We start from the raw sequence: 27,947 nt of genomic DNA, 5'->3' as shown, positions 1-27,947 counted from the left end.
CAAGGAGTCTGTTGTGGCATATATCCTAAACCTCAGGACAAGGCTCAGGGAACTCATGGGCTTGGCCCAGGAGAACCTGGCAGAAGTCCAACAACAGAAAAAGGTATGGTATGACAGGAGTTGTTGAGCTAGAGAGTATGCTGTAGGGCAGTAGGTAATGGTTTTCATTCCTGTCCGACACAACAAGCTGCAAGCAGCTTGGGAGGGACCCTACAAGGTGGTAAGGAAGGTAAGTTATGTTAACTACATGGTAGAACTGCTAGGCAGGAGGCAGGAGCACAAATTGTACCATGTTAACATGATGAAACGTTACCCTGATAGGGTGTCCTTGTGCTAAGTATTTGAAGTGACTTGCAGGAGGAGTCTGAGGGAGATCTGGTAACTGATCTCCTCATGAAGCTCTGACTGACACCTCAGTTGAAGGGTTAGCAATGTCCCAGCAGCTGTCTCCTACCCAGGTATGAGAAATCCGAGCAGTGTTACAGGTGTTTGTGGACATGTTCACTGGGAAACCAGGGTGCACTCACCTGGTGCAGCACCAGCTGTATACAGGATCCCAAAGGCCTATTAGGCAAGCCACTTATAGGGTGCCTGAGAGAGTCAGACAGACTCTGAGGGAGGAGATACAGGAGATGTTGGGACTAGGGATAATTCAAGAGTCCAACAGTCCCTGGGCCTCCCCAGTGGTGCTGGTGCCAAAGAAGGATGGCAGCACCAGGTTCTGTGTGGACTACAGGAAATTAAATAGTCACACAGAGTCAGATGCTTACCCTATGCCTAGGACAGATGAGGCCCTAGAGCAGCTGGGTGGGGCTAAGTATCTTACAACCATTGATCTTACCAAGGGTTACTGGCAGGTGCCCTTGACTCCCAGTTCTAAAGAGAAGTCAGCCTTTGTGACTCCTTTTGGCTTGTATAAGTTCACAAAGATGCCCTTTGGGATGCAAAATGCCACAGCAACTTTCAAGAGGCTGGTAGATCATATCCTAGCAGGAGCAGAAGGGTTTGCCCTTGCTTACCTAGATGATATTGCCATCTACAGCCATTCCTGGCAAGAACACCTTCAGCATGTCAGGGAGGTGCTGGGCAAACTACAGAGTACAGGGCTGACCATTAAGCCCAGCAAATGTCAGGTGGGTTTGGCAGATGTCTCCTACCTGGGACACAGAGTGGGGAGTGGTAAGATCAGGCCAGAACCTGCCAAAGTGGAAGCCATTCAGGCATGGCCTGCACCTGTTACCAAAAAGCAGGGTACTACAGAAAGTTTGTCGCCAGTTGTAATACTGTAGTTGCTCCTCTCTCAGACCTGACAAGGAAAAACAGGCCAGATAAGGTAGTGTGGACCCCAGCATGTGAGCAGGCATTCTAGAAACTTAAAGAAGCTTTGGGAGGACCCCATGTTAGCCAGTCCAGATTACAGCAAAGAATTTGTTGTGCAGGTGGATGCTTCAAGCTATGGGGTGGGGGCTGCACTTAGCCAGATTTCTTCAGAGGGAGAAGAGCATCCAGTGGTTTATCTCAGTCATAGGTTCCAACCCAGGGAGAAATGCTATGCAGCTGTAGAAAATGAATGTCTAGCCATAGTGTGGGCACTGCAGAAACTTCAGCCTTATCTGTATGGAAGAAAATTCACTGTAGAGATAGAGCACAATCCCCTAACATGGTTACACAGAGCCAGCCAGCAAAATGCCAAGTTGCTAAGATGGAGCCTAGGGTTGCAAGTATATGGTATGTCAGTGCAGCACCGCAGTGGGATTAGCAATGCCAGTGCAGATGGGTTCTCAAGACAGGGAATGGGGTAAGGTATATTCAGATAGACCTAACCCTCTCAAGCATTTCTCAAGGGTCACTTGAAAAAATAACTTGAGTTCTCCAGGGGAGAAGATATGTGAAGATAGGTGAAGGCTGCCAGCCTAGCCAGATAGAATTTTGTAGATAATTCTGTCATTTGCAAATATTAATATGCCCACAGGCTTGTTCTCTTAAATGGAATAAAATGCTGTTAAATGTGGAACTACAAAAATGTAACAACAGTGCACTCTGCTGTAGGAAGGCTGATAAGCCAAGCATTGTGTAAGTGTTTGATGTCAGAACTCGGAGCCGAGATGTCTAAATGAAGGAATTCTTCCTATTGTTTTGAGGCCAGAGATAATGGCTGGAATTTACATGTTTAAATTTTTTATTGCTCTGGCTTCCTGACCAGCTGCAAGATCAAATGGGCTGTTAACCTCTGAGTTTCTGTTAGCCTGGATAAACAGAAAATTGTTAAAAATGATGCATTGTGAAGTAGCACTGTGTTATCAATTTAAAGAGAGAATCAGAGAGCATTTTGCATTTGCCTTAAGAACATCCGACTCACCAGCACTGCCTATGCTCTATATGTAAGTTTATTTTTAGAACTGTGTTTTCTCTTAGATATAGCTAGGAAATAGGAAGATTAGATTAGTCTTTTTTTCTGTATTGATGTCAGAACTTTTCTACTGTATTATTTTAAGTATTTCTCTGTGATCTCTCAACTCTTGACTAGCACTGTGTAGTAAGAAGTATTGTCTTGTGTTTTTATTTATCATTAAATATTTTTAAACCTTTCAACTGTGGCTGTTTTGTGTAGAGATAAGTTAAGCTCTAGAGTACATTGCATGTATATAGTGATACTGTTCAAGCCACTCCAAATAAGCCTTGCTGTTCAGTCACACTTACCATTTGGATAATAATATTGCACAGTTATAACTGGACACCCTTTAGTAAGGGCATTTTTAGTAGCTTATAAATATTAGTGGGTGGTGCAGCTGGTACTACCTTTTAGACTGGACAGAAAGGGGGCACAGCTGGAGAATCTGTGCCAACCTTCCTCAGGAGTGTCTGTATGTTTGTATATAACTCGTATCTCAAAGTGTGTGTGTGTGTCAGCTACTTGGGCAGGGACACGAAGCACTGATTGAACAGAGAGGGTGCTGGAGGTTTTAGCTTGCCCACTAGGCTGAGATCTGGACCCTATAGCTGTTCCAGTGGGGAGTCTTATTGGGGATCTGGAGAGAAAGGGAGAAACCAGCCCCAGACTGACTGTGATCTCTATGTGCTCTTAAGGGAAATTGTACTTTACTGCGTGTGTGTGTGTGTGTGTGTGTGTGTGTGTGTGTGTGTGTGTGTGTGTGTGTGTGTGTGTGTGTGTGTGTGTATTTGTTATCCTTCCCTATGTGGACACCCCTCACTGGTGTTAGTGGTGAGGATTGAGGCCCCTTGATTGCTGGGCCAGTGCATGGGCATCATACTAGACATCAAGGACCACTGGGACCCTAATGGCACAGAAGGCAAGGTATAAAACTCAACTCAGATGTCTATAAGATACTGAAGACAGAGTGCTTCTGTTTTTTTCTAACAGTGTATGATTTTTAAGCCAGTGATGATCTTAGTTAGGAACCTCTGTGGTCCTTCTAGTTGTTTGATATGTGTAGTGAGGTACATCATAAAGGAGGCACTGTATTCAGTAACTGGCCTAATCAGTGCTGTATCTAAGGGGACAATTACTTCTTTAGACCTGGATGATATTCCTTTGGCAATTAGCTGGGCTAGATTGAAGGACATTCTGACTACTGCCCTACATAATGATCAAAGGAGAGAGGGTTATCAACCCAAGTTCCAAGGTCATTAACAACATTCACTTTTTGGAGCGCAATGTTATGTATTTTGCATGCTGATGAGAGGGGCTGTTTAACAAATGTGACAATGTTCACTTTTTAGCATTTAATCTGAGTCCATTTTTAGTACCCCAGGTATTTACAAGTGCAAATTCTTGCTGAGAAGCTTTGGCATAAGAGGGGAACTTGATAATGACTCCCAGTTTTCAATTGTCAAATATTTCTAACCTTTCTGTTCCCAGTACTATCACCTGGGACTGGGATTGCCTCAGAAATAGACAAGTTAGGAAGGGATTGCCTCAGAAACAGACAAGTTAGGAATGGAATGGAATTACCTGGAGAGGAGCTTGAATTGTATCCACTATTGTGTATGTGGCAGATTTTTTGGAATATACCTAAATTGGTTATGTTCCTAACATCATTCTCATTACCACATGTAAGATCAGGTAACTCCAGCCTGATCCTGGAATGTCAAATTCTTAGCGGCAATCTGTCTTGCAATTATGGTATGCACACACATTACTTGGGGAATGCCAAATCACTGACAAAAGTCTTCCTCCCAGCATATACAAGCTGGCAAGATGCTATCCTTTCCATCCATCTTCCTTGACTCCCCTAGCAAATGAGCACTGCTAATCGATGTCAAGTTGTCTGGATTTGAGACAGGGCTTTATCAGACTGCAGCACATATTCAGGTATCTCCAGCCTTTGTTCTGTCCTTCTTAGTCAACAGATCTCAAGGTCATACCATGGCTCACATGGGAAGAAGTGCACGTGTACAATTTCTTTTGAGGCAAGGAGATGGAAAAGGTAGTCTAAATCCACTTATAGATCTTGAATTCCTCATCTAGATTCAAAGTAATGAACTCCTGCAACTGTTGATGTAAAACAGAAACCAATGAGTCTAGAATGACTCACTCAGGTTCCTACAGACCACCCTAGTCAAGGGATGCCTCATAAGGCAAACTGACAGTAAAGTGAATCAGGATCTGACTATGTGATTGGTCTTACTTCCAAGTCAATGATCATAACACTCACCTGGAACACCAATCCAGCATATATCGTTGCTGATGGATTATTTATTTATTTATTTACTAGGAAAGTCCAACTGGACACAGGTCCTTTTTCACTGGAGGCCCAGAGAGAAAAGCTCCACAGAACAATAAATGAGCAGCAGAGTACATGAAGAACATCTAAATATACATACAATAGCAAATAATACACACTGCAACAAACATTAGATAAACATACAATATGAAACATAGTAATGAACAGATATACCAATATCTAGCTAGAAGCTAGGAATAAAGGTAGGATGTATATACAGATATTACTAAGCTCAAACAGATACTGTTCTAAACTTGTATACCTAAATCTTATATACAAATATTGCACTAAACTCAGATATAAAGTAAATGTTCCACACAAAAGTGTAACAAGTTAGAAGGGCTAATGGGATGGAAGGGGAAGATAGAGGAGTAAGAGAGGAGACTGAGTAAGTAGTATACGTGGTAGTGAGAGAAAGTTAGGTGTAAGTCAGTCGGATATGTATTTGGAGTTGAGATGAGGTGAGGTAGTTAAGCATGTTATAACAGGTCTGAGAGATTGAGTAGGGAGGGGAGGGTAAAGGATGAGCCAGAACCTGCAGAGAAAGGAATGCAGTGATCAGACAGTGTGAAGCAGGGTGGCTAGGGGAGGGTTGAGGAAAGGGAGGTAAAAAGGAGGGTTACTAGTTGGGATTGGTGCCTGGGCATAACCAGAGACTTTTTAAGTGAGTTTTTAGTGCAGCCTTAAAGTGAGTGCAAGAAGGTAGTGTGGTTATAGAGAGGGGGAGATTGTTCCATAATCTGGATATGACACAGGAGAATAGTACTTCTCCCAATGAGTTCTTGGGTTTAGTCACTAGAAGTAGATTTTTGCTGCTGGAGTGTAATGGTCTAGTGGAGCAGTAGGGCTGGAGAAGGTTTTGAAGGGATGGGACTTTAACAGGATAGTTTACTAACTTGTGGGCAAGGGAGAGAGTTGATTCAGGTGAAGAAGTTGAGGGAGTTCAAGCCAGTCAAGTTCTCTAAGTAAGACACATTGGTGGCTGCAATAAGATGCACCAGTGGCAAACTTAGCAATTTTATTGTATCAAGCATCAAGCTTTTTTAGGTCTGTTTGTCTAAGGTAGGTAAGTATAGGGGAGACGTAGAGTAAAGTGGAGATTAGGTGGGAATTGGCAGCAGAAAGTTTGGCTGTCTTGGTGAGGAATTGTTTGTTTCTGTACAATGCACCTTGTTTTTTGTAAACCTTTTTTATGGTAAGAGTGTCAAATCTGAGATTGTTATCTCAACAACAAGTAGTTTGGTGTGTTCTTTTGGGGAGATGACAGTATTTTCTTTAGCTAGAATATTAAAGTGGGGGATAATTGGGTTAGATTTAGTGGGTTGGAAGATAAGCAGTTTAGTCTTGCTCAGGTTAAGTAATAACTGGGCATTAGATAGCCAGTTTTCTACAGATGAAAAGGCTTCCTGTGTGATCTTGTGAAGTTCAGGTATAGCTGGGGCTGAGCAGATGAGGGTGGAGTCATTTGCATACTGTATAAGAGAACCATGCTTGGTGGCTGTGAACAGATCATTGGTGAAGATTGAGAATAGTAGGTGACCAAGGATGGAGCCTTGAGGAACACCGAATATTAGAGAAAGTAGAGGAGATAGGTCATTATGCCAGTCAACTGATTGTTGGTGGCCAGTTAGATAGCTGTGAAACCAATCAGTAGCTGTTTGGAAAAAGGATAGGTTAGTGAGAACAGAGATTAGTAGTTTGTGTGAGACCATGTCAAAACTATAGCAGAGGAGAACAGGCTATTATGTTTATGATGAAGGATAGAGTTAGTGAAAGAGAGCAAGGTGGTAGTAGTGCTGTGGTATGGCCTGAAGCCATGCTGGATGCTGGAGAAGAGGGTATTAGTTAAGAGGTAGTCTAAGACTTGAGAATGGATGCATTTCTCAAGTATCTTGGAAAGTGGAGAAAGGATGACTATGGGAGCGGTAATTGGTAAGTTCAGTGAAAGAGCCACCTTTATGCAGGGGAATGATGTGAGATATTTTCCACAGTGTGGGGACATAGCTTTCTGATAAGAACTGATTAATTAATGTAGAGACTGGATAAGCTAGGGCTTCTGCTGCTGTTTTTAGGTATTCAGAGGAGAGATTGTCAGCTGCAAGTTTTGTAGGCTTAAATTTCAATAGAAGTTTTTTTTTTATATAGGAAGTATGTACTGATAAAAAATAAAAGACTGTGGACAGAGTATTTGATTTTGATGTAGGGAGGGAGTATAGAGGGTTGTATTGTTTATTCAAAGACAGAATGGTTTCAGTAAAGTGACCACAGCAAGTCAGGAAGCAATGAATGAAGTCACAGCACAATTCCACAGAAAATACATTTATTCACCACAAAAAATTCATTAAACACTTTCGTTCAAGTGTATATCGAACTTCATGAGAACAATTAAGTCAATCTCAACTTAGCAATTATACAATTTCAAAAAATTACATGATTCTAACCCAAGTGACCCCCCCTCAACACACACACACATCTAAATATCATAATGAATTTTAAATCTCTGTGTCTTTAAGTGTTCAGTCTTTGCTGGTCATGTGATTTTTTTTGAAATTGAATAATTACTAAGTTGAGATTGACATAATTGTTCTGATGAAGTTCAGTATACACTTAAACGAAAGCGCTTAACGGATTGTTTGTGGTGAATAAATGTTTTTTTCTGTGGAATTGTGCTGTGACTTTATTCATTGCTTCCTGACTTGCTGTGGTTACTGGTCTGGAACTCTTTTGGATTGTGGTTTCAGTAAAGTGTTTATTGAATGAGTCAGCAATACTGTTGGAGGAAGGGGGAATGGTAGTTGGGGGAGTGCCTACTTTACCTGGGTGGAGAATGGAGTTTATTGTGGACCAGAACTGCTTAGGGTTGTGATAGGAGGAGTTTATGGCAGACTGATAATATTGTGTTTTATCTTCTATTTGCTTTTTGATCTTATTGTGCAACTCTAAGACTGCCTAGAGGAGGGGGGATTTGTTAAGTGCCAGTCCTTCCAGGCCTTATCTCTGAATTTCATTAGTGCCCTAGTGCTTTTTTGTAGCCAAGGAGAGTACTGTGTTTTCACTCTGGCATTTCTTATGGGGGCATGTGTGTTTAGGATGTTTAGGAAAGTGGTATTGAAGAAGTGGATGGCTTCATCCAGATTGAGGTACTTTAGTGATGTCCAATCACATTTTTGAAGGGATGAGATAAAGGAAAGAGGGTTAAAGTTTACCCTATTTCGGAATTGCCTATAGATGATGGGTTTAGCACAATTTAAGTGGTGTCTCAGAAGGAATGTTGGAGTGTGGTCACTGAGGCCATCTGATAGACAGCCAGCTAAGTATGAGTGAGGGTCTTTATTGACTAATATCCAGTCAAGAGTAGTATGTTTGTTAGAGTTTTTATTGCAGTTGCAGTTAACAACCTGAGCAAAGCTAAATCCCTTCTGTGATGAAGTCAGGTATTGCCAGCTATGCCAGGAGAAGTAGGGCAGGGGGTGTAACATATGCTAGCATAGCTAGCTTGAATTTTGTAAAGAATTATATGCCATTTGTATATCAAATTGATTTGTACAGGTGCATGTGTTAAAAATGCACCAACAGTGGGTCCTGCTGGACAGAAAAGAAATACACCTGTATGTCAGACTGTACTGTGACTGTTGAAATGAATATATTGTAACAGTGGATATTTGAAGAAAATAGGTTAATCTCAGTCCAGATAACTTTGAAAACTAGTCTGAAATTAAATTGCCTGGTTTAGGCCATAAAGACTGTATCTTACTATTCTGATTGCAGCCAGAGACAAAATGTCTGTGAACACCAGGACTAGGAATCCTACTGTATTGTCCTTAGGGATGAACTAATTGCTACCCTGGAATGGTGGAAGTTTTTGAAATAGTTTTATAGCTTCCAGATGTATAATACATCTTAGCAAAGTTGTAGGTGTGTGTATTATGACACATATGTATTAGATTCTGGTTCAGTTTCTAGTAAAGGGGGTAGTGTGGGAACCAGAGTCAGATGGCCAGATGTGATGCCATTCTGTAGCCAGCACTGAAATGATTATTAGTGAGAGATGTCACTTAGCTTTCACCAGTCTTTTTTTGAAACCTGACAAAGAAGGACCACTCACCTACATTATCTTGCCTTGCTCTAGTAAGTAAACTAGGGCAAGGTAATTCTTTAGATCAGTCAGGAAAATATAGTGACATTAGTTAAGTATTGGGTTTTTTTTGTATCTGTGTGAACCTTTCCATCCGTGTTATTTCTAATATTTTCTGTGATTGAAACTCTGGTGTTTGTTATAAATATATATTCAGTATTTTCATGTTCTTTTTATTATTAAATATATTTAAACTTTTCATTGTGGCTGGTCTTTTAGAGAATATTTTAACATTTGATAGTACTTATATTTATTTCATGACACTATGGTCACTCCTAAAAGCCTTTCTGAATTGGTCAAACACTACCATTTGTATTAGTATTAATTTTACTCAGTATAATTGGGTACCATGGTAAGAGTCTTAGAGTAGCTGCCTTTGGAGGGTTCTGGTGGTAGCATCTACCTTATAGTCTGGGCAAAGAGGGCATAACTGGTAAATCTGTGCCAGCCTTTCCCAGGTGTGTGTGTGTGTGTGTGTGTGTGTGTGTGTGTGTGTGTGTGTGTGTGTGTGTGTGTGTGTGTGTGTGTGTGTGTGTGTGTGTGTGTGTGTGTGTGTGTGTGTGTGTGTGTGTGTCTGTCTGTCTGTGAAAATCAAATCTCAGAGTATGTGTGTCAACTATTTGGAGCAGGGACACAGAGCACTGGTTTCACAGAGAGGGTGATGGAGGACTTGTCATGGAACACTTAGCTGAGGACTCAACTCTACAGCTGTGTCAGTGGGGAGTCTTATTTGGGGCCTGGATAGAGAGAGGGAAACCCAGCCCCAGGACTGAGTGTGCTCCCTGTGTGCTCTTAAGGAAAATTGTGCTAGGTGTAGAGAGCTGTATCTGAAAATACTGTGTGTATCTATTTTTGTTCCAAGTGAATGTCCTTCACCGGTGTCAGTGGTGTGAGGATTGAGCCTCCTTGATTACTGGCACAGAGGAGGGACGTCACAGCTTCATAATTCATATTAATTATTTTCTAGGAGCAACAGACTGTTCATTGACCCGAATGTTGAATTCATCCAAAATTAACCATCTGGGTGACAACAGCACAGTGGAGATAAGGAAGTCCATGAACTCCTGAAGGAACATGTCTACACTACAGAGTGACAGGTAGATGGGGAGTTACCGGCAGTTTGTTCCTATACCCATGACATATCCAAAGGAGATGGCAGCTCCAGCCTGAATTTGATTCATCTCTGTTGTAAAAAATGGAAGATGGCAACCCCATCCCCAGAATGGTCCTTCCTAAGGCACTGTAATAGAGAAACCTTTGATCAGGGGGCAAGTAACTGCAAGAATATGTCTATAACTGGAATTAAACCAGGTTTTCATGATGAATGCCAGGTTACTATCACAGAAGAAGTCTGACTTAGTGCCATACTTGTTCTTGATAGACCGGGCATTAGACTATAGCTCCCTGGATGGAATTACAGGAGAACAGGTCACACTTGCTTTTCCTAGATGATAAGAATGATCCACAGGTACATAGCATGAGGCCATATTGCAACTGTCTTTACCTTATTTTAACACATGGTAGAAAGCCCTCAGCAGATAAATAGACATAAATCCAAATCCACCATGTACCCAAATGCCAACATTTTCAAATATGAGCTCAGTGCTTATAAAAGCAACAATAGTACTGGTTGGTATCAAGGGGAGAGCAAGAGACTTAAGGGAAACAGGTACTCCTGGCTCTAGCTAAGGCAATCTCTGTCTTAGAAGCTTAATACAAGCAGCTCAAAAGGAAGTAAGCAACTATTAGAACATTGCACACACACACACACACACACACACACACACACACACACACACACACACACACACACACACACACACTCTAAAGAAATGCATTAATTAAATAAAATAAATTAACAAATAATACACACAAATGCAGCTACAAATAAAATAAACTAGATTAATGTATTAGTAAGTAAAAAAATAAAAACATTAATAAAACAACATAAAAATGACCACTAGTGCAAACCAGCAAGTGGTGCTGACTAAGAGAAATTGTAGAATGTCAGCAGTTGTGAGCTATGGGAAAAGCCAGGCAAAGTCCTTCATAATTCAAATCAAGCAAAACATCAGTTTGAAGGAACACTTCAAAGCAAAAAATATCTACAATCCATTGCCAGATAAGTTTAAAACACTCAAGACATCCCCAGCACCAAACAAATCCAAAATGAACTCCTGCATGAAACCCAAAAAAAGCCACAGTTAACTAACCAACAATACCTCTGAAGCCAAAACAAATCCATAGACACCCACAAAACCAGATATCTCCAAGGTGGACTGCCATACCAGACACAGCAAAAAATGAACTTAACCCAACAACAGGAATTTCATCCTGTGACACAGGCAAATTCACAAAGTAAGCTATGTATCAATTCACGGTTCATAGCAGTGGACACCCCAGCCGGCATTGTTCAGCAAATTAAACATCACGCAGCAATCTAGTAATCCTGCAGATTCCAACAGTCCAAATAAGCATTTAAAAGTATCTGGGACTCCTGCAAAGCAAGTGGATTGAATGACCCAGCTTATCCATCTGCTCTAAAAATCATGGAATCAGACAATCACTGCTGACTGTACACCAAATTCTGGGTGGAGACCCAAATTATATTTCACAAACAAAACAAAAAAAGTTCCAAGTCCAGTGGTCCATCCAACAGGAAAGCACCTTTAAGAGCAACTGCAGTAATGAAGTTAATAGTTAATGGAAATTCTGTGATTGGTAGTGTTACTACACTGCTGTGAAATGGCAAAGTTAAAATTATGTATTGAAGGGGAGAGTGGAGACAAAGAAAAAAATACTGCTGTTACTATACCAGGGGAAAAAAACACTTTCTAGCATAGCAATGCTGTGGGAGTTGGATATGTAGTTGATATCATTGCTAAGTGTCAAGATCAAAAGACCAAAATTCTGAATCCAAATGATAAATTGAGCCTCAAATACAATATTAAAACAACACAGGTAGCAGAGCATCTAACAATGAAGGCAGCCAAACGTATCACCTATTAAACAAAGGTACACTAAAAGCCAAGCCAAATGGCTTGTGGAACCTCACTAAACTCCACCCACACCTAGGCCTTCAGGTTTTGCAACTGCAGTAGCTGTTGCCTTCCTAGTTTGTTTATACCCAAATGCAGAGACTTCCTCCCAGTAATGCACAGAGTGTCTTTTTCTGTAATCTGTCAAATTTGTTCACCACTGGTGTCTACCAGCAGTTTCTGAATTTGTTACCATAACAAGTATTGACTATGTTTTGGTTAAATTCTCCTGCTACCACTTTAACTACTGAGGTGCTGAACAGGGTCCATACAGACTCCTCATCCCCAGCCTCTCCAGGTATATGAGGCAACCTTTTCTGGAGGTAGACATTTAACTCATTCTGGACAAAGGCATTGGCCATGCATTCCCAGGACATCATATACATGTTTGCATTTTCTTGGCCTGCCCAGCTGAAGCCCTAGCCATCTGACCCAACTCACCACTAAACAATAATCAGCTGACTCCCCAGCATTTTTTAAACACTTTTATTGAATTATCACTTGTGACATAGGCAAATTTACATTTATACAAAAGTAATCAAACCGTATTAACTAATTATCATTTTTATACTTCACATATATTGCAATATATCATATGACCTATGCAACATTACATAAAGTATTCAGTTCCTGTCCTTTTTATTAAACCATCACTTACGACATAAGCACTCATACATTTGACCAGAATGTCTACAACATCCAGCACCAAATTTGATAGGATGATTAAACATTCAATTACTTTCCTTTGACCAAGGTTGTTATGGTACCTAGTACGCTTACAGACATTTCTGTGGTGGAATATCATGTTTTTTACGAACACAGTGAAATCCAAAAACAATTCACATTGCAGGTTCATTCAGATCAAGCAAGTTATTTCTACCAGTCGCATCCCTTCAACTATGTGTGTCATTCCTAAACTAACTGCTGAAATCTCCAAGGAGAATATCATAATCTGTATATGGTACCCTACTGAGCATTGCAACCATGACCTCAAAAAGGCTGAAAACTATAAGTAGCTATTACTACTTTTTTACTTACATATTTTGCTAACTAGGCTGCCCAGATGGACTGAGGCCTGTTTTGATTGGAGAACTTAAGAGTGCTGTCTAAGTGACTTAGTCACACAATAGGTAAAAGAGACTGAGGAAATCAGATCCTGGACTACAGCCTCTTTAGTACCTCTTAGCTTTAATATTCTATGCCAAACTTCCAGACAAGATGCATATGCTCAAACAGATTTTTCCTATCTGTAGTTATACAACCCTTTCCTTTGCTAGCATAAAGAATAACTAAACATACCAGCCAGCAGCTTGTGAGAATGCCTGCACCTGCCAGGGCCTTTCCTAGCAAGTAGGAGAGAAAGTATACCTCTCACCAGTCCAGTTTTATACCATGTACAGATTTCTGTATCATAGTTTTGGTCTGTTCCTCATAAAATTTGTGATTTTCTGGCAAATCCATTTAGGACTGAAGTAAGTAAATAATAACAGACATTTGCATTTTGGACTTCATATCCTTCAGAAAATTCATGCTAATACAAAACACATTATTCTGGCAATTTTCTAAGTTTGTAAGAGCACTATATATAATCTGACCCTGATTTGGGGTCTTTGTGCCCCCTTCCATTATTTTTGGTTTTGTCCAGATTTCTTGAGCTCACACGTTAAAAGGTATGTTCAAAATTCTGATTCTCAAACCAGCACTGTGTGTGAGGAGGTAAGACCAACTAAATTTAGTTTTTACATTTTGATCTCCATCTCTTTCCTCCACAGTGAGGTGATATTTCAAGTTCCAGGTGACAGTTTCCATTGTCAAGGTTTAGTCCATCTTAACACTTGACCCACCCCTTCACCTTATGGTTGGGGATGCTCATGCAGCAGCTCCATGAAGATTTTAAGGTGAGTCATACTTGCCTAAGTAGGATTTTCAGCCACCAGGTACTCGAACTTGAAACTGAACAGAACTCATGGGTCTGTCTTAGAGAAGTGATGAGTCTCATTGTCCCTGCTCAGGGCAAAGTTCTCATGGTTTTTTTTTTTAACTTGACCATCATGGAGCATTCTGGATCACCATTTATCTGGACCCTTCTGTCAGAATAGTTTGGAAAAGGTGACCAAATCAACGAAATCAGAAAAAGAAAGCTGCAGGCAGCATAGCTGTAAGACTCAGAAATTTTGTCACTTGAATTTCTGGTAATATAGGTATACAATACCATGTTTCTTTATTACTATACAATAAATAAATAAAATGGTAAAGTTTCAGATTGCAGTAAATGTATTATTATTATTTATTATTATTGTTATTATTATTATTATTATTATTATTATTATTAATAGTTATTTATTGCATATGCTATTTTTTTACTTCTTACTGATTATGTTGGATTTGTCATTATTCTATTGTCTTGAATAGGAAAGTAATAGAAATATGAAAGATGAATTGTAGTTTTGTAGTTTTCACCAATGATACTGAACGTCCAGACAGGGTGTGAAACGGTAAAAAAAAGTGATGTTAGGTGTGTTTCTGCTTTCAGGATAAATTCACAGAGCTGCTCGTGCTGGTTCCCTTTATCATTTCAACTCGACAGGAACAGGGGGAAAATAAGTTCACAATCAGGACTACGAAGAGGAGTATCACTTTTAGAGCCCCCAGCTCGAGTAAGTAGATGTTTTCTGACTTTTCTTTCCTACTTCTTTGCTGACACAAAGTAAATCAGGTTATTCTCGAGTCCTTTCTACAGGCATTGCTTAAGATCTGGTAGCAGCAGAATTGACTGCAAGATGGTGGGGTGTACACTGGATCCTGTGTCTTCTGATGGGGTGTACACTAGTTCCTGTGTCTTCCCAACTACATTTTATTACCATTACTCAGTATGATTTAGGTAGCAAAATATGACTAGGGTTGTGCTAATATTGTAGTTAATTAGCCCTTGCAGGTACAATTTGTTGCATAATGCATTGCAAAGTCATTTGTTATTGTCATGTATACATTATTAAAATAATATACTGTTTTTATTGTTTTTCTTTTTTCATACTTTGTTTTAATGAATTTCAATAGACCCATGTGGCACAATCCGTTATGTACAATCTTTTGAGCATAACACTTTGGTGCTATTTAGTAATGAGCAGTGTGCTCTAAACACGGTTCCAAAAATTACCTTTACTCAGCTTTTTAAGCTGTATCACCACAGAGGACACAGTTGCATTGTATTACTTTTTATCCTGAAATATTTTTTTTTCTCAAAAATTTTTTTTTATTTTTCAAATACATTTGAATGAATTCCATAGTACTTATACATAACATCTTAAATAACTATGTACACTATTTACATTACCCTGACACTATAACATATCGTAATGTATACAGTTACTTTATAAGTATGTCCAATCCATTATCAGAGTGTCTGATCAATTATTGTATTGTGTCAATCAACGATAAGACTTTTCCCCAAGGGGTGTTGATAAATGGCTTTGAATAAATTCTTAGTTCTTTAATTTTAATTTCCAATAATACTGTGGTATTTAGTAGGCTGCAGAAGTCTTCCAAAGTTGGTATTGTGTTTGTATTCCATCTTCTTGTTATACACTTCCTTGAAATTGCAAGTACAGTCCATACTAGATACATGTTTGACCTATTCAAATGAGGACCTTTGTTCACATGTAATAATACAAGAGGTTTAGTTAAATAAAATGATTCATTAAATAAAGCTTGTAGAAAGTTATTAATGCCATTCCAAAATGGCTTACTTTTAACACAATCAAAGAAAATATGGTTCCAATCTCCATTGTGTACTTGCTCACATCTCCAACATATTCCTTTTATGGAAGAACTAATTTTATTGATTTTGTCTGGGGTTAAGAATGCTCTGTACAAGCATTTCCAATTAAAAACTTTCTAGTATTATGTAAAGGATGCATATTTTATCGATAATAAGATATTTGTTTTAATATCTTCAGTTAACTGTATTGAGTGTCCTTTTTATATATTTCCAATATGAGGTTTTGGGTGTTGTTTTTATAGTGTATCAATATTTTGTAAAATTTTGAAATACTGTTTCCCATATCAAAGTCATTACATATGATTTCATATATGTAATTCATAAATTTAGGTATTTCTTTAAATGAAGAATTGTTAATTATTCAATTTAAATCTTGCGAATATGACAGAATACACTGTAAAGTTAGCCAGTCCAGTTGTGGAATTTTGTATGTTGTTTTTATTACTTGCATATCTAAAACTTTTAGTGCTTTGATACATTGGAGCCAACAAACAAATCCTTTCTGTTCCCAGGAATTAATAATATCTCTATATATTTTATGTGGAAAGTTCTTTGTGACTATAAATGGTGTTAAAAGACCAAACCAGATTTTAAATCTATAATTGCATTAATAATTTTCCTAAATGAGTCAGTGTAATAATTAATCATACGAGTTTTAGTGAGTTTAGTTATGTTATATTGCATACTAATACATAATATATGCCATGGCAAATTGTTTATATCTGTTATTTGAAATTGTTTCTGCAAATCAAATTCATTTATTGATATTACAGTTAGTAATTCTTTCCAATTTACAGTGTAATTTGGACTTATCCAGTTTGAGATTGTTTTAGATATTGATGCTTTTATATATGTTTCTATATCAGGAAAGTTTAATCCTCCCTGTTTCCATGGTCTGATATGATGCATTAAAGCTATTCTGTTTCTTTTGAGAAACAATAAAAAATTTATTAGGCATGAATTTACTTCTTTAAGTATATTCCTTTCTGGTAACAGTTGTATTGCCAAGGCTATGTATAGGATCTTGGGCAGTATAATCATTTTTATTAGCTGTAGTCTATCTTCAAATGGTAATATTATTTTGTTCCATTTTTCCACATAGATTTTAAGTGTATTGATGATATTATTGTAGTTTTTGAGACTAATTCATTATTATCCTTGCATAACTCAATTCCTAGACATTTTAAGGTAGATTATTGTTTCCCTATGATGTGATCCCCCTTAGTCTGCAGTTCTTTTTTTATTTAAAAATAAAAATTTTTATTTTGATTTATTGAAATGGAGTCCTGAAATCATGTGAAATTTGTCAATTAATATATCTAATTCTTCAAATGTCTCTTTTCGATTAGATAATGTTAGTAATATGTCATCAGCAAATAGCATTACTTTAGAATTGTATTGTTCATAAACATCTGTTCCTTTGATTTTTATATTGTTATGAATCGAATCTGCCAATATTTTAATATCCAGAGCAAACAGAATCGGTGACATGGGACATCTTTGTTTAGTGTCTTTTGTTATATGTATAGATTCAGAGGTAAAAGAACCTAACTTGACATATGCTAAATTATTTTTGTGTGTGTGTATGTGTGTATATATATATATATATATATATATATATATATATATATATATATTCTTTAGGAGATGAACCAAGGATGCAGGAAATTCAAATAGCATTAGGATTTTGAATAAATAGTCCCAATTTCAGGAATCAAAGCCAGTTATGAGTGCTTCTTTATTTTCTTTGTTAACATAATCTATAAGAGAAATTATCCTTTTATTATTGTCATGTGTGTGTTTGATCATTAGTTATTGTTTTGGATAGTGGTATTTTCATTCTGTTAGTTAATATTGTCATAAATATCTTATAGTCATTATTTAATAATGCTATAGGTCTATATGAGATACAGAGGTTTGGGGATTTGTTTTCATTTAGGATCGATGTGATTAAGGAATATCTCCAAGAGGGTGGTATTAAAGCTTGTGACTGAATTTCTAATAGAGTTTTATGGAAGAGGGATAGTATCTTTGAAGGAAAATGTTTATATATTTCCATAATTATGCCATCTATACCTGGTGCTTTATTATTTTTACCCTCTTTTATTGTATTTGTAATTTCTTTGTAGGATATGGGTGCTTGCAGATCTAGTTTTAATTTTTCTGGTATTTTTTATATTAGAACATTTTTCATCTAGATTTAATTGATCAATATGTATATTTTCTTTTTGGAAATGTTCGATATAGCAATTTCTATAGGCATCAAGAATGTCACCTATATCCGAGATATTTTCCCTTTCTTTTCATGGAAGATACTTTTAATATTATTAGCTTTTGATTGTATTTTGATTCTTGTGGATACATTATGTAGATATTTGGGAGATGTGGCCAAGGTATTAATTTTTAGTTTTTCTAAAGCTAAACTAGTTTTATGTGCTAGAATTTCATTGTATTTATTGTTTAATACTTCTACTTTATTTTCATCTCCAAATGATTTTGATTTTTTCAGCTTTTACTGAAAAAAGTTTGGATTGTAGATCTCATAATTCAGAATCCCATCTCTGATTTTTTTTTATACCAAGTTAGAGTTTTACCATATATTTAAGCTCTTAATGAGTCCCATATCATTATTTTATTTATCTCTGTGGTATAATTAATATCTAAGAAGAATTGTAATTCAGATAATAACCAGGGGTTGAACTTTTTAATTTTAGTTATATATGCTGGAATTCTGGAGTTAAAGATTAATGGTTTGTACCCATTTTGAAGTTTTAGCTTCAATGAATTGTGGTCTGAAAATGGCAGGGAGTGATTGAGAAATTTATGATTTTAGAGTGTAAGTCATGGGCAGCAAATATTTTATCTATTCTAGATTGGGTACCAAATCTGTGATCTTGATGGGAAAAAAAGATTTATCTTCTTTAAATTTGAAAGTATCTACAAGATGAAATGATTCTACCCACATACTCATTGGTTTATTCCTGGAAAGGGGTTATCCATTGACTTTGTTAATTAAAATCAAACGTGAGGTCTATAAAAAGAGGAATAGCAAATACATCCCAATTTTGAAAACAAGGGTTTTTCAGCCAAGTTATATGAACACGATGGATGTTTCGACAGAGGACAACATGGTTGGGTGTGGTCCAAAATTTATTTTGAAATACAATGACATCTCACTTGACATATGTTCAAGTTTGAGGAGTCTTTGGGAACACTTTTTGAGTAGAGATATGAGAGATATTTTGGGTGACAGTCCCACTGTTGTTTATAGTAGGGGTTCCAACTTGAAGGATATTTTGGAAAGGAATGGGAATGGTTTTAGACGTTCTTTTATGAACAAATGTGGGTGTTGTAAATGGTGTAGGTATATAGCTGTAGGGGCTTATCTCACCATTACTGGTTTTGGGCGCACCATTGCTTGCCCTGGATTGTGTAATTGTCAAACCAAAAATTGTGTTTATATAGCTACTTGTATATCATGTGACGCATTTTATGTCGGCATGACTACGAGAAGCTTGAAAGAAAGAATCCGAGAACATTGTGGTTCTATCAGAAGAAGGGATGAACATAATGCACATTCCCAGGGATGTCATGAGTTTAAAAAGTTTTTATTTTTTATAGTGGATAGGGTTAAATCGGATTATCAAGGTGATATTAATAATTATATAGCATTGCGTGAAATGGAATGGCAGATTAGATTGAACGCCACTAAATTACCTGGGATCAATGAGAGTATTTCCTTGAAACCTTTGTTGAAATATAGGGCCAGTTTGATTTGAAATCATATGAACTGGCAATATTTGTCAATCAATCATTCATATTCATTATTATTATTATTATTTATGTTGAGAAATGTTGTTAGATGTCATGGTACATTTTAAGTTATACAGTATTTTCAATTGTTAGGAAATATTACTAGTGAATTAATTTGTTATTGTTATTATTATTACAGCATTGTTAATGACAATTTTGGTTAGGTATATTTTATTTTATTTAGGTAAGATACAAGTCATATCATATGATGTGTTCACACATTTTATCTCATATTATTTATAAACACTTTTGAACAATGTTATTGAAATTTTTAGGATGGCAGGTTTAATTGGTATCAAATATTTGATTAATTGATTAATTGTATGAAGATTCAACAGTATTTATTTGAAGCAAGCTGGGTGTGTTAATTAAGACTCTGATGAAGCCAGTGTACCTGGTGAAAGCGCTTAGTCGATGTGCTTTTTGGTGGAATAAATTGTCATTTTTATTCATATTTTGCAACAAGTTTTTGGTTTTTACTTACATCTGCTACGAGTTTCTGGTTGGTGTCTCATTGCCGTTTACATCTGTACTGTGGTCGACATACCATTTTTCATTTTTGGTGGATTCCTGCATTGGAGTCGTTTTTTCTGGTGGTGATTGATTCTACCCACTTGTTTAAAGCTTTTGGTACAGCAGATAATCACAGTTGTCTTTTATTTGTAGTTTCAGAAATATCAAATATACAGTTAAAATCTCCTCCTAATATTAAGTTGCCTTTATAAATATTGGAAATGAAATCAAAGTGTTTTTAACAGTTCCTGTTCCAATGCCTGGGAACCAGTATAGAGTGGCTAGGGTTCACATTCTGTTATCATATTTAACTATTACTAATGCCATAAGGCCTTCTTTATCTTCATACGTATAAATGATTTCTGGGTTAATCACATTTGTTTTCCATAAAATTGTTACCCCTTTTGTCTTTGTCTTATAAGAGGATTGTGCCAATATAATATATTCCTTAGGATTCCATTTGTAATTGTCATTTGTTTTGAAATCAGTTTCTTGAAGGAAGACAATTTGTGCTTTGTTCAGTTTTAAATATTTCAGTAGATTTGATCTCTTGCTAGGATTGTTTAAGCCATTGGTATTTAAAGATAAAGTTAAATCCATCTTAGGTTATTTAGACTATGTATTTTTTGTTTTATTGTAACTATTAAACATTTTCATCTGATAACTATAAAGTATATGTTTGAGCTTTTAAAGGAAATTATTAGTTTTATACTTTGAGTGTTTACCAATAAAGTAATGTTTTGGTCAGACATACTAAAAATGTTTTTGTGAAATAAATTTAGATTAATAAATGTTAGCAAAACTAAGATCTGCAATAGCCATGGAATGAAAATCATTACTAATCTGATGGCTAAACCTAAGTCCATCAGATTATTACTCATACCGTGACATCTGAATTCCATAAATTGAATTATCACATGGAGAATATTTGTAATAGGAATAAACAGTATTTATATTATTTTTGAACAGATATAGTACTATTGTATATTAGACAGAATGCTAATACAATGTACATGTCTACTTATTGTATAAGCAATTAATATACATGAAAGATAGATGACAAGCAATTCAGTCATAGTAAAGTAGGATGTATCATATAGAAAACCTCAGTAAAAGATTATAGCACACAGTTATTTAACATATTTACTCTTATTGATGAAGTCTTTCAAAACTTATTACTTAATATAATCTAGATGGTAATAATATGTATACCTAATGTTTATAATACAGTGTATTTTACTGGATATATTCAAAGTTATATTTCATTGTTTGCCAGCATTTAAGTAATCACTTTGTTTGCTGCTAACTTACTTAAAGCACCAAGTTTGTTTTATGTGGACATTGATGAAAGTTAGTGCATTTTAATTATCAGCGCATCTCTCTTCCCTCATTTCCTATACATAAGGATTTTCATATCTGTCATTTCTGAGTATAAAATGAGTGATATTATAGGTTAAAAACAACAAATTCACTTATTGTGATTAATGATTACAAGTTCCCTTTCCATATTCATAAATTGACATTTTATGGCATATACTGAACATTTTTAGATTTAAATGGCAACATTCTATTTTATATAATCAGCAAAGGTTAAACTGAGTGATTATTGTTAGTTTAATACTATTTGTTCAGTATGTGATTGTTACATTCTATGACATTTCTAGTTCAGGCTTCTATTGTTTCCCTTGTCAGTTTGATGTCATGTATAAAACATTAGTTACCTTGGTAACCTCTTAAGTATTATATATGGTCAGGATGGGTTACAAAAACTACAATTCAAGTTTAAGCAATGACATGACTTTTTATGCATACTTGTATAAGAAAGTCATCATGCTTCCCCTTGATGTTCAATGTGGTGTGTCATTTATGACAAGTTAAGACAGTAGTGTTATTATACACAAGCCCATGTTATTAAATCCTGTCTTTAATATCTAAATTCAGCTGACTGCTTCATCTTATATGACGAGTATATATTTTTTGTCTAGATTTACTAAAATCATACATTACATAACTATTGTATGTGTTTTTTTTGTTTGGTTTTTTTTTGGCTGTTGCTTAGTTATTTGAGAGACTACTAGCTGTAGTACTTATTGTTATTATTAGCTCCTTCCAGGCATGTTTATACAGTCCATAGACATTAAATTATGAGACCCTTCTGGTTTCTTATTTGTTATAAGTATATTTCCATCCTTACATAGACACATATCAGTACTTCAAACATGGGCAACAATGCCCATCCAGTTTTGCCAGAATACCATTCAATAGTTCATGTGGTGTGTTTCCAGGCTGTTCTTAAAATACCCAAACCAATATTTCTCCTGTTCAGTTTTACCAGCCTATTCCATGCAATATCCACTCTGCCAGTGAACTACTCAACACACCTTCCATTCCCACAGATATTTCCACGAAGGAAATCTGATGACTCTCTAGCACTTCCTGGCAACCCCAAACACCCCTAGAATCAGCTATCCCCATATGCCCAACACGTCCGAGCAAGCTCACCTCCCAGACCACTGCAAAGGGTACTGCACAAGGCCAAGTGCTTTTAGTCTTTCACAATAACTCAGACTTCCACTCTTATGCAAGTCCTTAATGTGTTTGGACCAAAATGCATTTTAAATATAAAACTGTGCTTATTATTATTATTATTATTTTTTTTTTTTTTATCAAGAATCAACTTAATGAGCTAAACAAAGTGTTGGGAGACCATCAATATTTGTACATGTGGTTTAAAACAGCCCTTTTATTATATATATATATATATATATATATATATATATATATATATATACATTTTTAAACCAAAAACGTCATTGCCGAGAATCATCTCTGAGGTTTCTAAGAGCCATTAAGCATTATTGTCACTCTGTCTCCATTACCATAGCAACTTGGTAGCATCTGTTTCTGTTAGTGTGCCTGTGTAGTGCATACCAGAGGCTCGCAATGCACCTGAAGCAAAACTTCACTTCACTGCAGCTTCAAGCCTAAATTCCCTCCCTTTTAGCGAGGCAGCAGCCAGGAAAAGAACAGAGAGCAAATAGATAAAAAAAAAAACTCCCAACAAGCGATAACACATTCTTCCAGCCTTTCCACCTCACACTCAGCAGATGTATAAACAAACTCTTCTCTTTCAAAATATCCCAAATCACAGTTTTATCCACTCCGTTCCCCTGGATCCAGGCTAAAACACCAAATATAGCTTCCTAATACACAAGTATCAGTAAACCTCGATCACAAGCCGCAACCCACAACTTCCCGGAGATTAAAACAGCAACATACAACAGCTGCCAGACACAGCTGCATCCACGCACACCATATCAGGATTGATCAAACAGCACTCATAGGTGTGATACCTGCCATAATTGATATTTACTATATTTAGACAGAATAATGATAACATTTGTACTATGAGCATACTACTATTATTCAGCCAGGATATAAATGACATTTCTAAATCATACTTAAACTGAAGAAGGCATTAGTGTCCATGACAGCATTTTTTTCAAGACAATCTACTGTTGCTGCTATTATATATGATGCTAATTTGTTACATTTTTGTCTGAACTTTGATGAATGGTACCTTGTTGAATTAGTTAATTACTTAAATTATTATAAGTAAAATCAGTGAAAAATGAACAAGATAAGTATTTGTTGAGTTCACATAGGGGAATAGAAGCTTCTATGTTTGTATTATATGTTGCTTTGTTTGACTTATATATAAAATGTAAATAATAACCCATCTTGACCTACCTTTGTTTGTGAAGAATTATTGGAGTCTCTGAACATTCTGAATAAATCATTACTGTTTCTCAGTTGTTTAAGAAACCCTCCTTTTTTAAAATAAAAACAGATGACAAGTGATGTACCATATCAGTTGATACTTTGAGAGATGTAGTTGTAAGAGTTATTTTTTTGGGACAGCTATCTTGGAATCAGTTTTTTGTTTCTTCTTTCTAGCATCAGTCCAAGGATTTGTTTCTTTTATTCTTTTAAGAGTAGGGGCCATCCATTCCATTTCTTCTGGAATAGACACTATGTTGTTGTTTTTGATGAATATAGTAGCTTCTTCTAAGTCATTAAAGGTTGTCCTCTCATTGGCAAAAAATATTTTTATCTTGGCTGGAAAGGCCAGCTGTGCTTTAATGTTGTTTTGTTTCAACAGTTTTATTATTGGTCAGACTTTTTTCCTTTGTTCTAGTATTCTGGAAGAATAATCATTGTCAAACCTTATCAGGCTTCGATTGTTTTTTAAGGATGATTTTCTCCAAGCAGATTTTAATATTAGTTCCTTGTCCAGAAATGAAAGAAATTGTATAACTATGGATCTAGGTTGAGTATTTGTTGAGTTAGAAGCAGGTTTCCTCAGTTCTCTATGCACCCTTTCATTTCCAAATGAAACTCCCTCTTTCGAGTCTAAATATTCATGAATCCAGGTTGTAAAAATGAAATAATGTCTTCTCCTTCAGTGTTTTCAGGCAGACCAAAGATCCTTATGTTGTTTCTCCTTTCCCTGTTTTCTAAGTCATCTATTTTGTTAAGCAGCCATGTATTCTGTTTAAGCAGAAATTCTTTTTTGGAATTCTTCCTGTTTGAGTCTCCCTTCAATGTCATTTAGAGAAGTTTTTTTGTATGGTGTTGCTGTAATAGTTCCTTAAGAGTATAAGTCTGTTTTTGAGAATTTAATTTGAGCTTTTCTAAGTCATTTTTAAAGCCATCCATCTTCAAAGATAGTTCCTGTAAGGTAGATGTCATCAATTGCAGTTCTTTTTTCAAAGCAGCATCTGGATGAGAATTCCTTGAGTTGTTCACATTCAGTGACTCAATATATCTCCAAGTTACTTGACAGGAAAATTTTTGTACATCTCCACCAAAATTGATATTTATGTAGTTTAGTAGTTTATCTATAGATTTCTGACTTTATAAACTTGAAAATAATAAAATGTTCCTATATTATTATACTAGTTTATGGAGCTCTCAAAATTCACTGCTCTCAGTTAGCCATCTAGGCTCCGCCCTCCTGAAAGAAATTTTCACAGCAGCTAAATCAAGTGTAAATACATAGGATTTGATGGCAGCTAAATATGATATGACTCATCTAATCTGCCCATTTCCAGAACCATTGAATACGCTGTAGATTTTTACTTAACATCTTAAAACTGCCAAATCTGTCTCATGCATTCAGGAATTTCTTTTCTGGTTTTAACACCACTGTCTATTCCAATCATCTCCCATCATTTCTGTGAAAAAAATATTGCCTGTGTATCAACTTTTTTTCCCCCTTAAAGTGGTAAAAAAAAGTATTGTTTCTATTTTTTTAATAGGTTTTCGAATCTTCAAAACTTCGATCTTATGGTCTTGGCCATTTGAAGTTCGATGTTTTGAAATTTTGAGCTTCTAAAGTACATCCATATGGATGGATCTAAATAATTTGTTTAAATGTTCATTTGATTAAAACCCAAATGGTCCAACCCATTTGAATGAAAACTCATTTGATAAAAAGGCTTCTTCATAACAAATGCACAATAAAAATGCTTTTGCAGGAGAGCAAGCCCCTTGCACCCCTCTTACTTATATATATATATATACTAATGCCATGGTCGCGCAAAACACACCACACAAAGTGAATTAGTGCTTGAGAGAAAATACAATAATCTACAAATCTGGGGGTACAACATGATGCTGACCACCACAATTCACACACACTCTGCTCGACTCACTACCCTAATAATTTATCTGATAAGAAATGACACCATCAAATACTTCCTATATACTTAATTTTACATTTTCATTGAATATATATGTATATATGCCAAGTCTAAACAAAAATTCCTGTCTCTGCAAGTTCTCCTAACCCTGGAAAATGTGGATGTTTGTGTAGCCACTGAGACATAGTTTAAATCCATGGAGAGCACCCTGGCAGTGCAGGGATCTAATATTTTCCACATATTTAGACTAGCTGTTGTACAGAAAGGGACAAAAGGTGAAGGTGTCTCTACATTAAAATAATCGCACCTCAAGGCTGATCAAGAAGTATGATGCATTTGAGCTCTGCCAAGTACAACTCACCATAAACTAAGTCCCATACAATATCTTTACAAGCTGCAGATCCCCTTCTATGGCCCAAGAAACCCATACCACTTAAATGAATCTGAGTCACTTTATAACCCAGAACCATATCCATGGCTGACTTCAATTATCTCACTATAAACTGGGAATCATAGATAACCTCAAACTTGCAGGTACAAAGATTTCCGGACTTTGTCAACATGAATACCCTCGACCAGTTTGTCCATATGCCCACTAGGGGCATCAGTATCCTTGACGTATTTGTAACCAACATGGGTGAATTTTGCACCCCCACCCCAAGTGTAATGTCCTCACTGACCAGGTTGAATCATACAGCTGTCTTCTTCAAAATAAATATAAAACTTGGGACATCAGATAACCCTAGAAATTTTAGGAATTATTGCAAGGCAAACTTCCTACTTTGAAGTCACACCCTGATAATATGTCAAGCCCCCACCAACCTAGGGAACACCACTGCAAATGCAGAGTCTTTCACAAAAATCTTATACAATCATGTATACAGATGTACACAGTCAGTAGCAACTACACAAAATAAGCATAGGACAAACTCAAAATGCAAGCCACCCTGGTGGAATCCCAGCATCTTCCACCATCAACAGGTATATAACAAAAGTACAAAAATCATGGCCAAAAATAGGAAATGCAATGCTCAATAAGGTAAGAGCACATTACTGACATAAATAAACAACTTGGGAAACTAAATAAACCAACCAAGTTGTAGTAGCATAGGCAACCATGAAGCATAGGAATGCCAGACTCACATAAAAAATATTAAAACACAGTCCTTTATTTGTGCACAGAAGTAAGCGCTTTCACAATCGCTTCATCAGACCATAAAAACTCTACATTATACACTTCCTTATATACCCACCACCCAGTCTGGCATTCCTGTTTCATGGTTAGTCTGGCATTCCTATGTTTCATGGTAGGTCTGGCATTCCTATGTTTCATAGTTAGTCTGGCATTCCTATGTTTCATGGTTAGTCTGGCATTCCTATGTTTCATGGTTAGTCTGGCATTCCTATTATTCATGGTTACCTATGCTACTACAACTTGGTTGGATTATTTTGTTACTATTTCCTCAGTAGCAAGGCTTTTGTTCCATTGGGTGTTACTTGTTTCATTTTAACTTGGGAAAATAATTATGTCCACCAAACCTTAATTTGAGATAAAAGTAGCTCCCCAAGCTAAAGACAATCACAAGACATTCTTCAGATAAGTCTGCAGTCTCAAATACCATACACAAGAATGTTCTGAACTAACTGTAAATGGAGACACCTATACCAAGCCAGAGGATATAACAAATCTACTGATTGATAAATTTTACTCTACTTTCTCCTTAGGCACCTCTCAAGAAATACCCTGAACCATAGCTCCCCCTACTACAGCTAGGGAACGGGTCCTCAATGCACTCTCCAACACCAAAAATACTACAGCAGTGGGACCTGATAAAATTCAAGGATGCCTTCTTAACAGCAGTACACATGACTTGTTGGGGCCACTAAGAAGCACTATTCAGTCACATCCTCCAACAGGCTCTATTCCAAGGGAATGGAGAACTGCATTTCTTATTACTCTGTGCAAGGCCTGGCCATGCATGGACCCCGGAAACTACCAAGGCTGGCAAGTCTTATATATAAGGCTATGGCAAAAATAATAATTGACATGATAAATAAAAACACTGGAAAACCTATATACATTGAATCCAAAGCGGTTTGGTTTCATCAAGGGCAGGTCATGATTACTCATCCTGGTGGACTTCTTCAAATAGATCACAAAGCAATGGATGTGGCAGTCTAGTGTATAATGCCTACCTCTCCTTGGCTAAAGCCTTCAGC

General features: G+C 36.6%; 1 protein-coding gene across 2 annotated transcripts in view; it reads left to right on the top strand.

Moving 5' to 3' along the window:
* Positions 1-27,947, top strand: part of LOC122789943 (arf-GAP with Rho-GAP domain, ANK repeat and PH domain-containing protein 1-like) — a 1,460,469-nt gene that overhangs the window by 594,562 nt on the left and 837,960 nt on the right. For both annotated transcript variants that reach the window (XM_044057421.1, XM_044057422.1), the window contains one exon: positions 14,452-14,575. In XM_044057421.1, the coding sequence (XP_043913356.1) occupies positions 14,452-14,575 (124 nt within the window). The remainder of the gene's footprint in view (positions 1-14,451; positions 14,576-27,947) is intronic.

The sequence above is a fragment of the Protopterus annectens genome, chromosome 15.part0 (genome assembly GCF_019279795.1).
Source record: "Protopterus annectens isolate FY-2018-M chromosome 15.part0, PAN1.0, whole genome shotgun sequence".
In the NCBI taxonomy this organism is placed as follows: Eukaryota; Metazoa; Chordata; order Ceratodontiformes; family Protopteridae; genus Protopterus; species Protopterus annectens.
The sequence above is the reverse complement of the archived record's forward strand: the minus strand, read 5'-3'. Positions and strand labels throughout refer to the sequence as shown.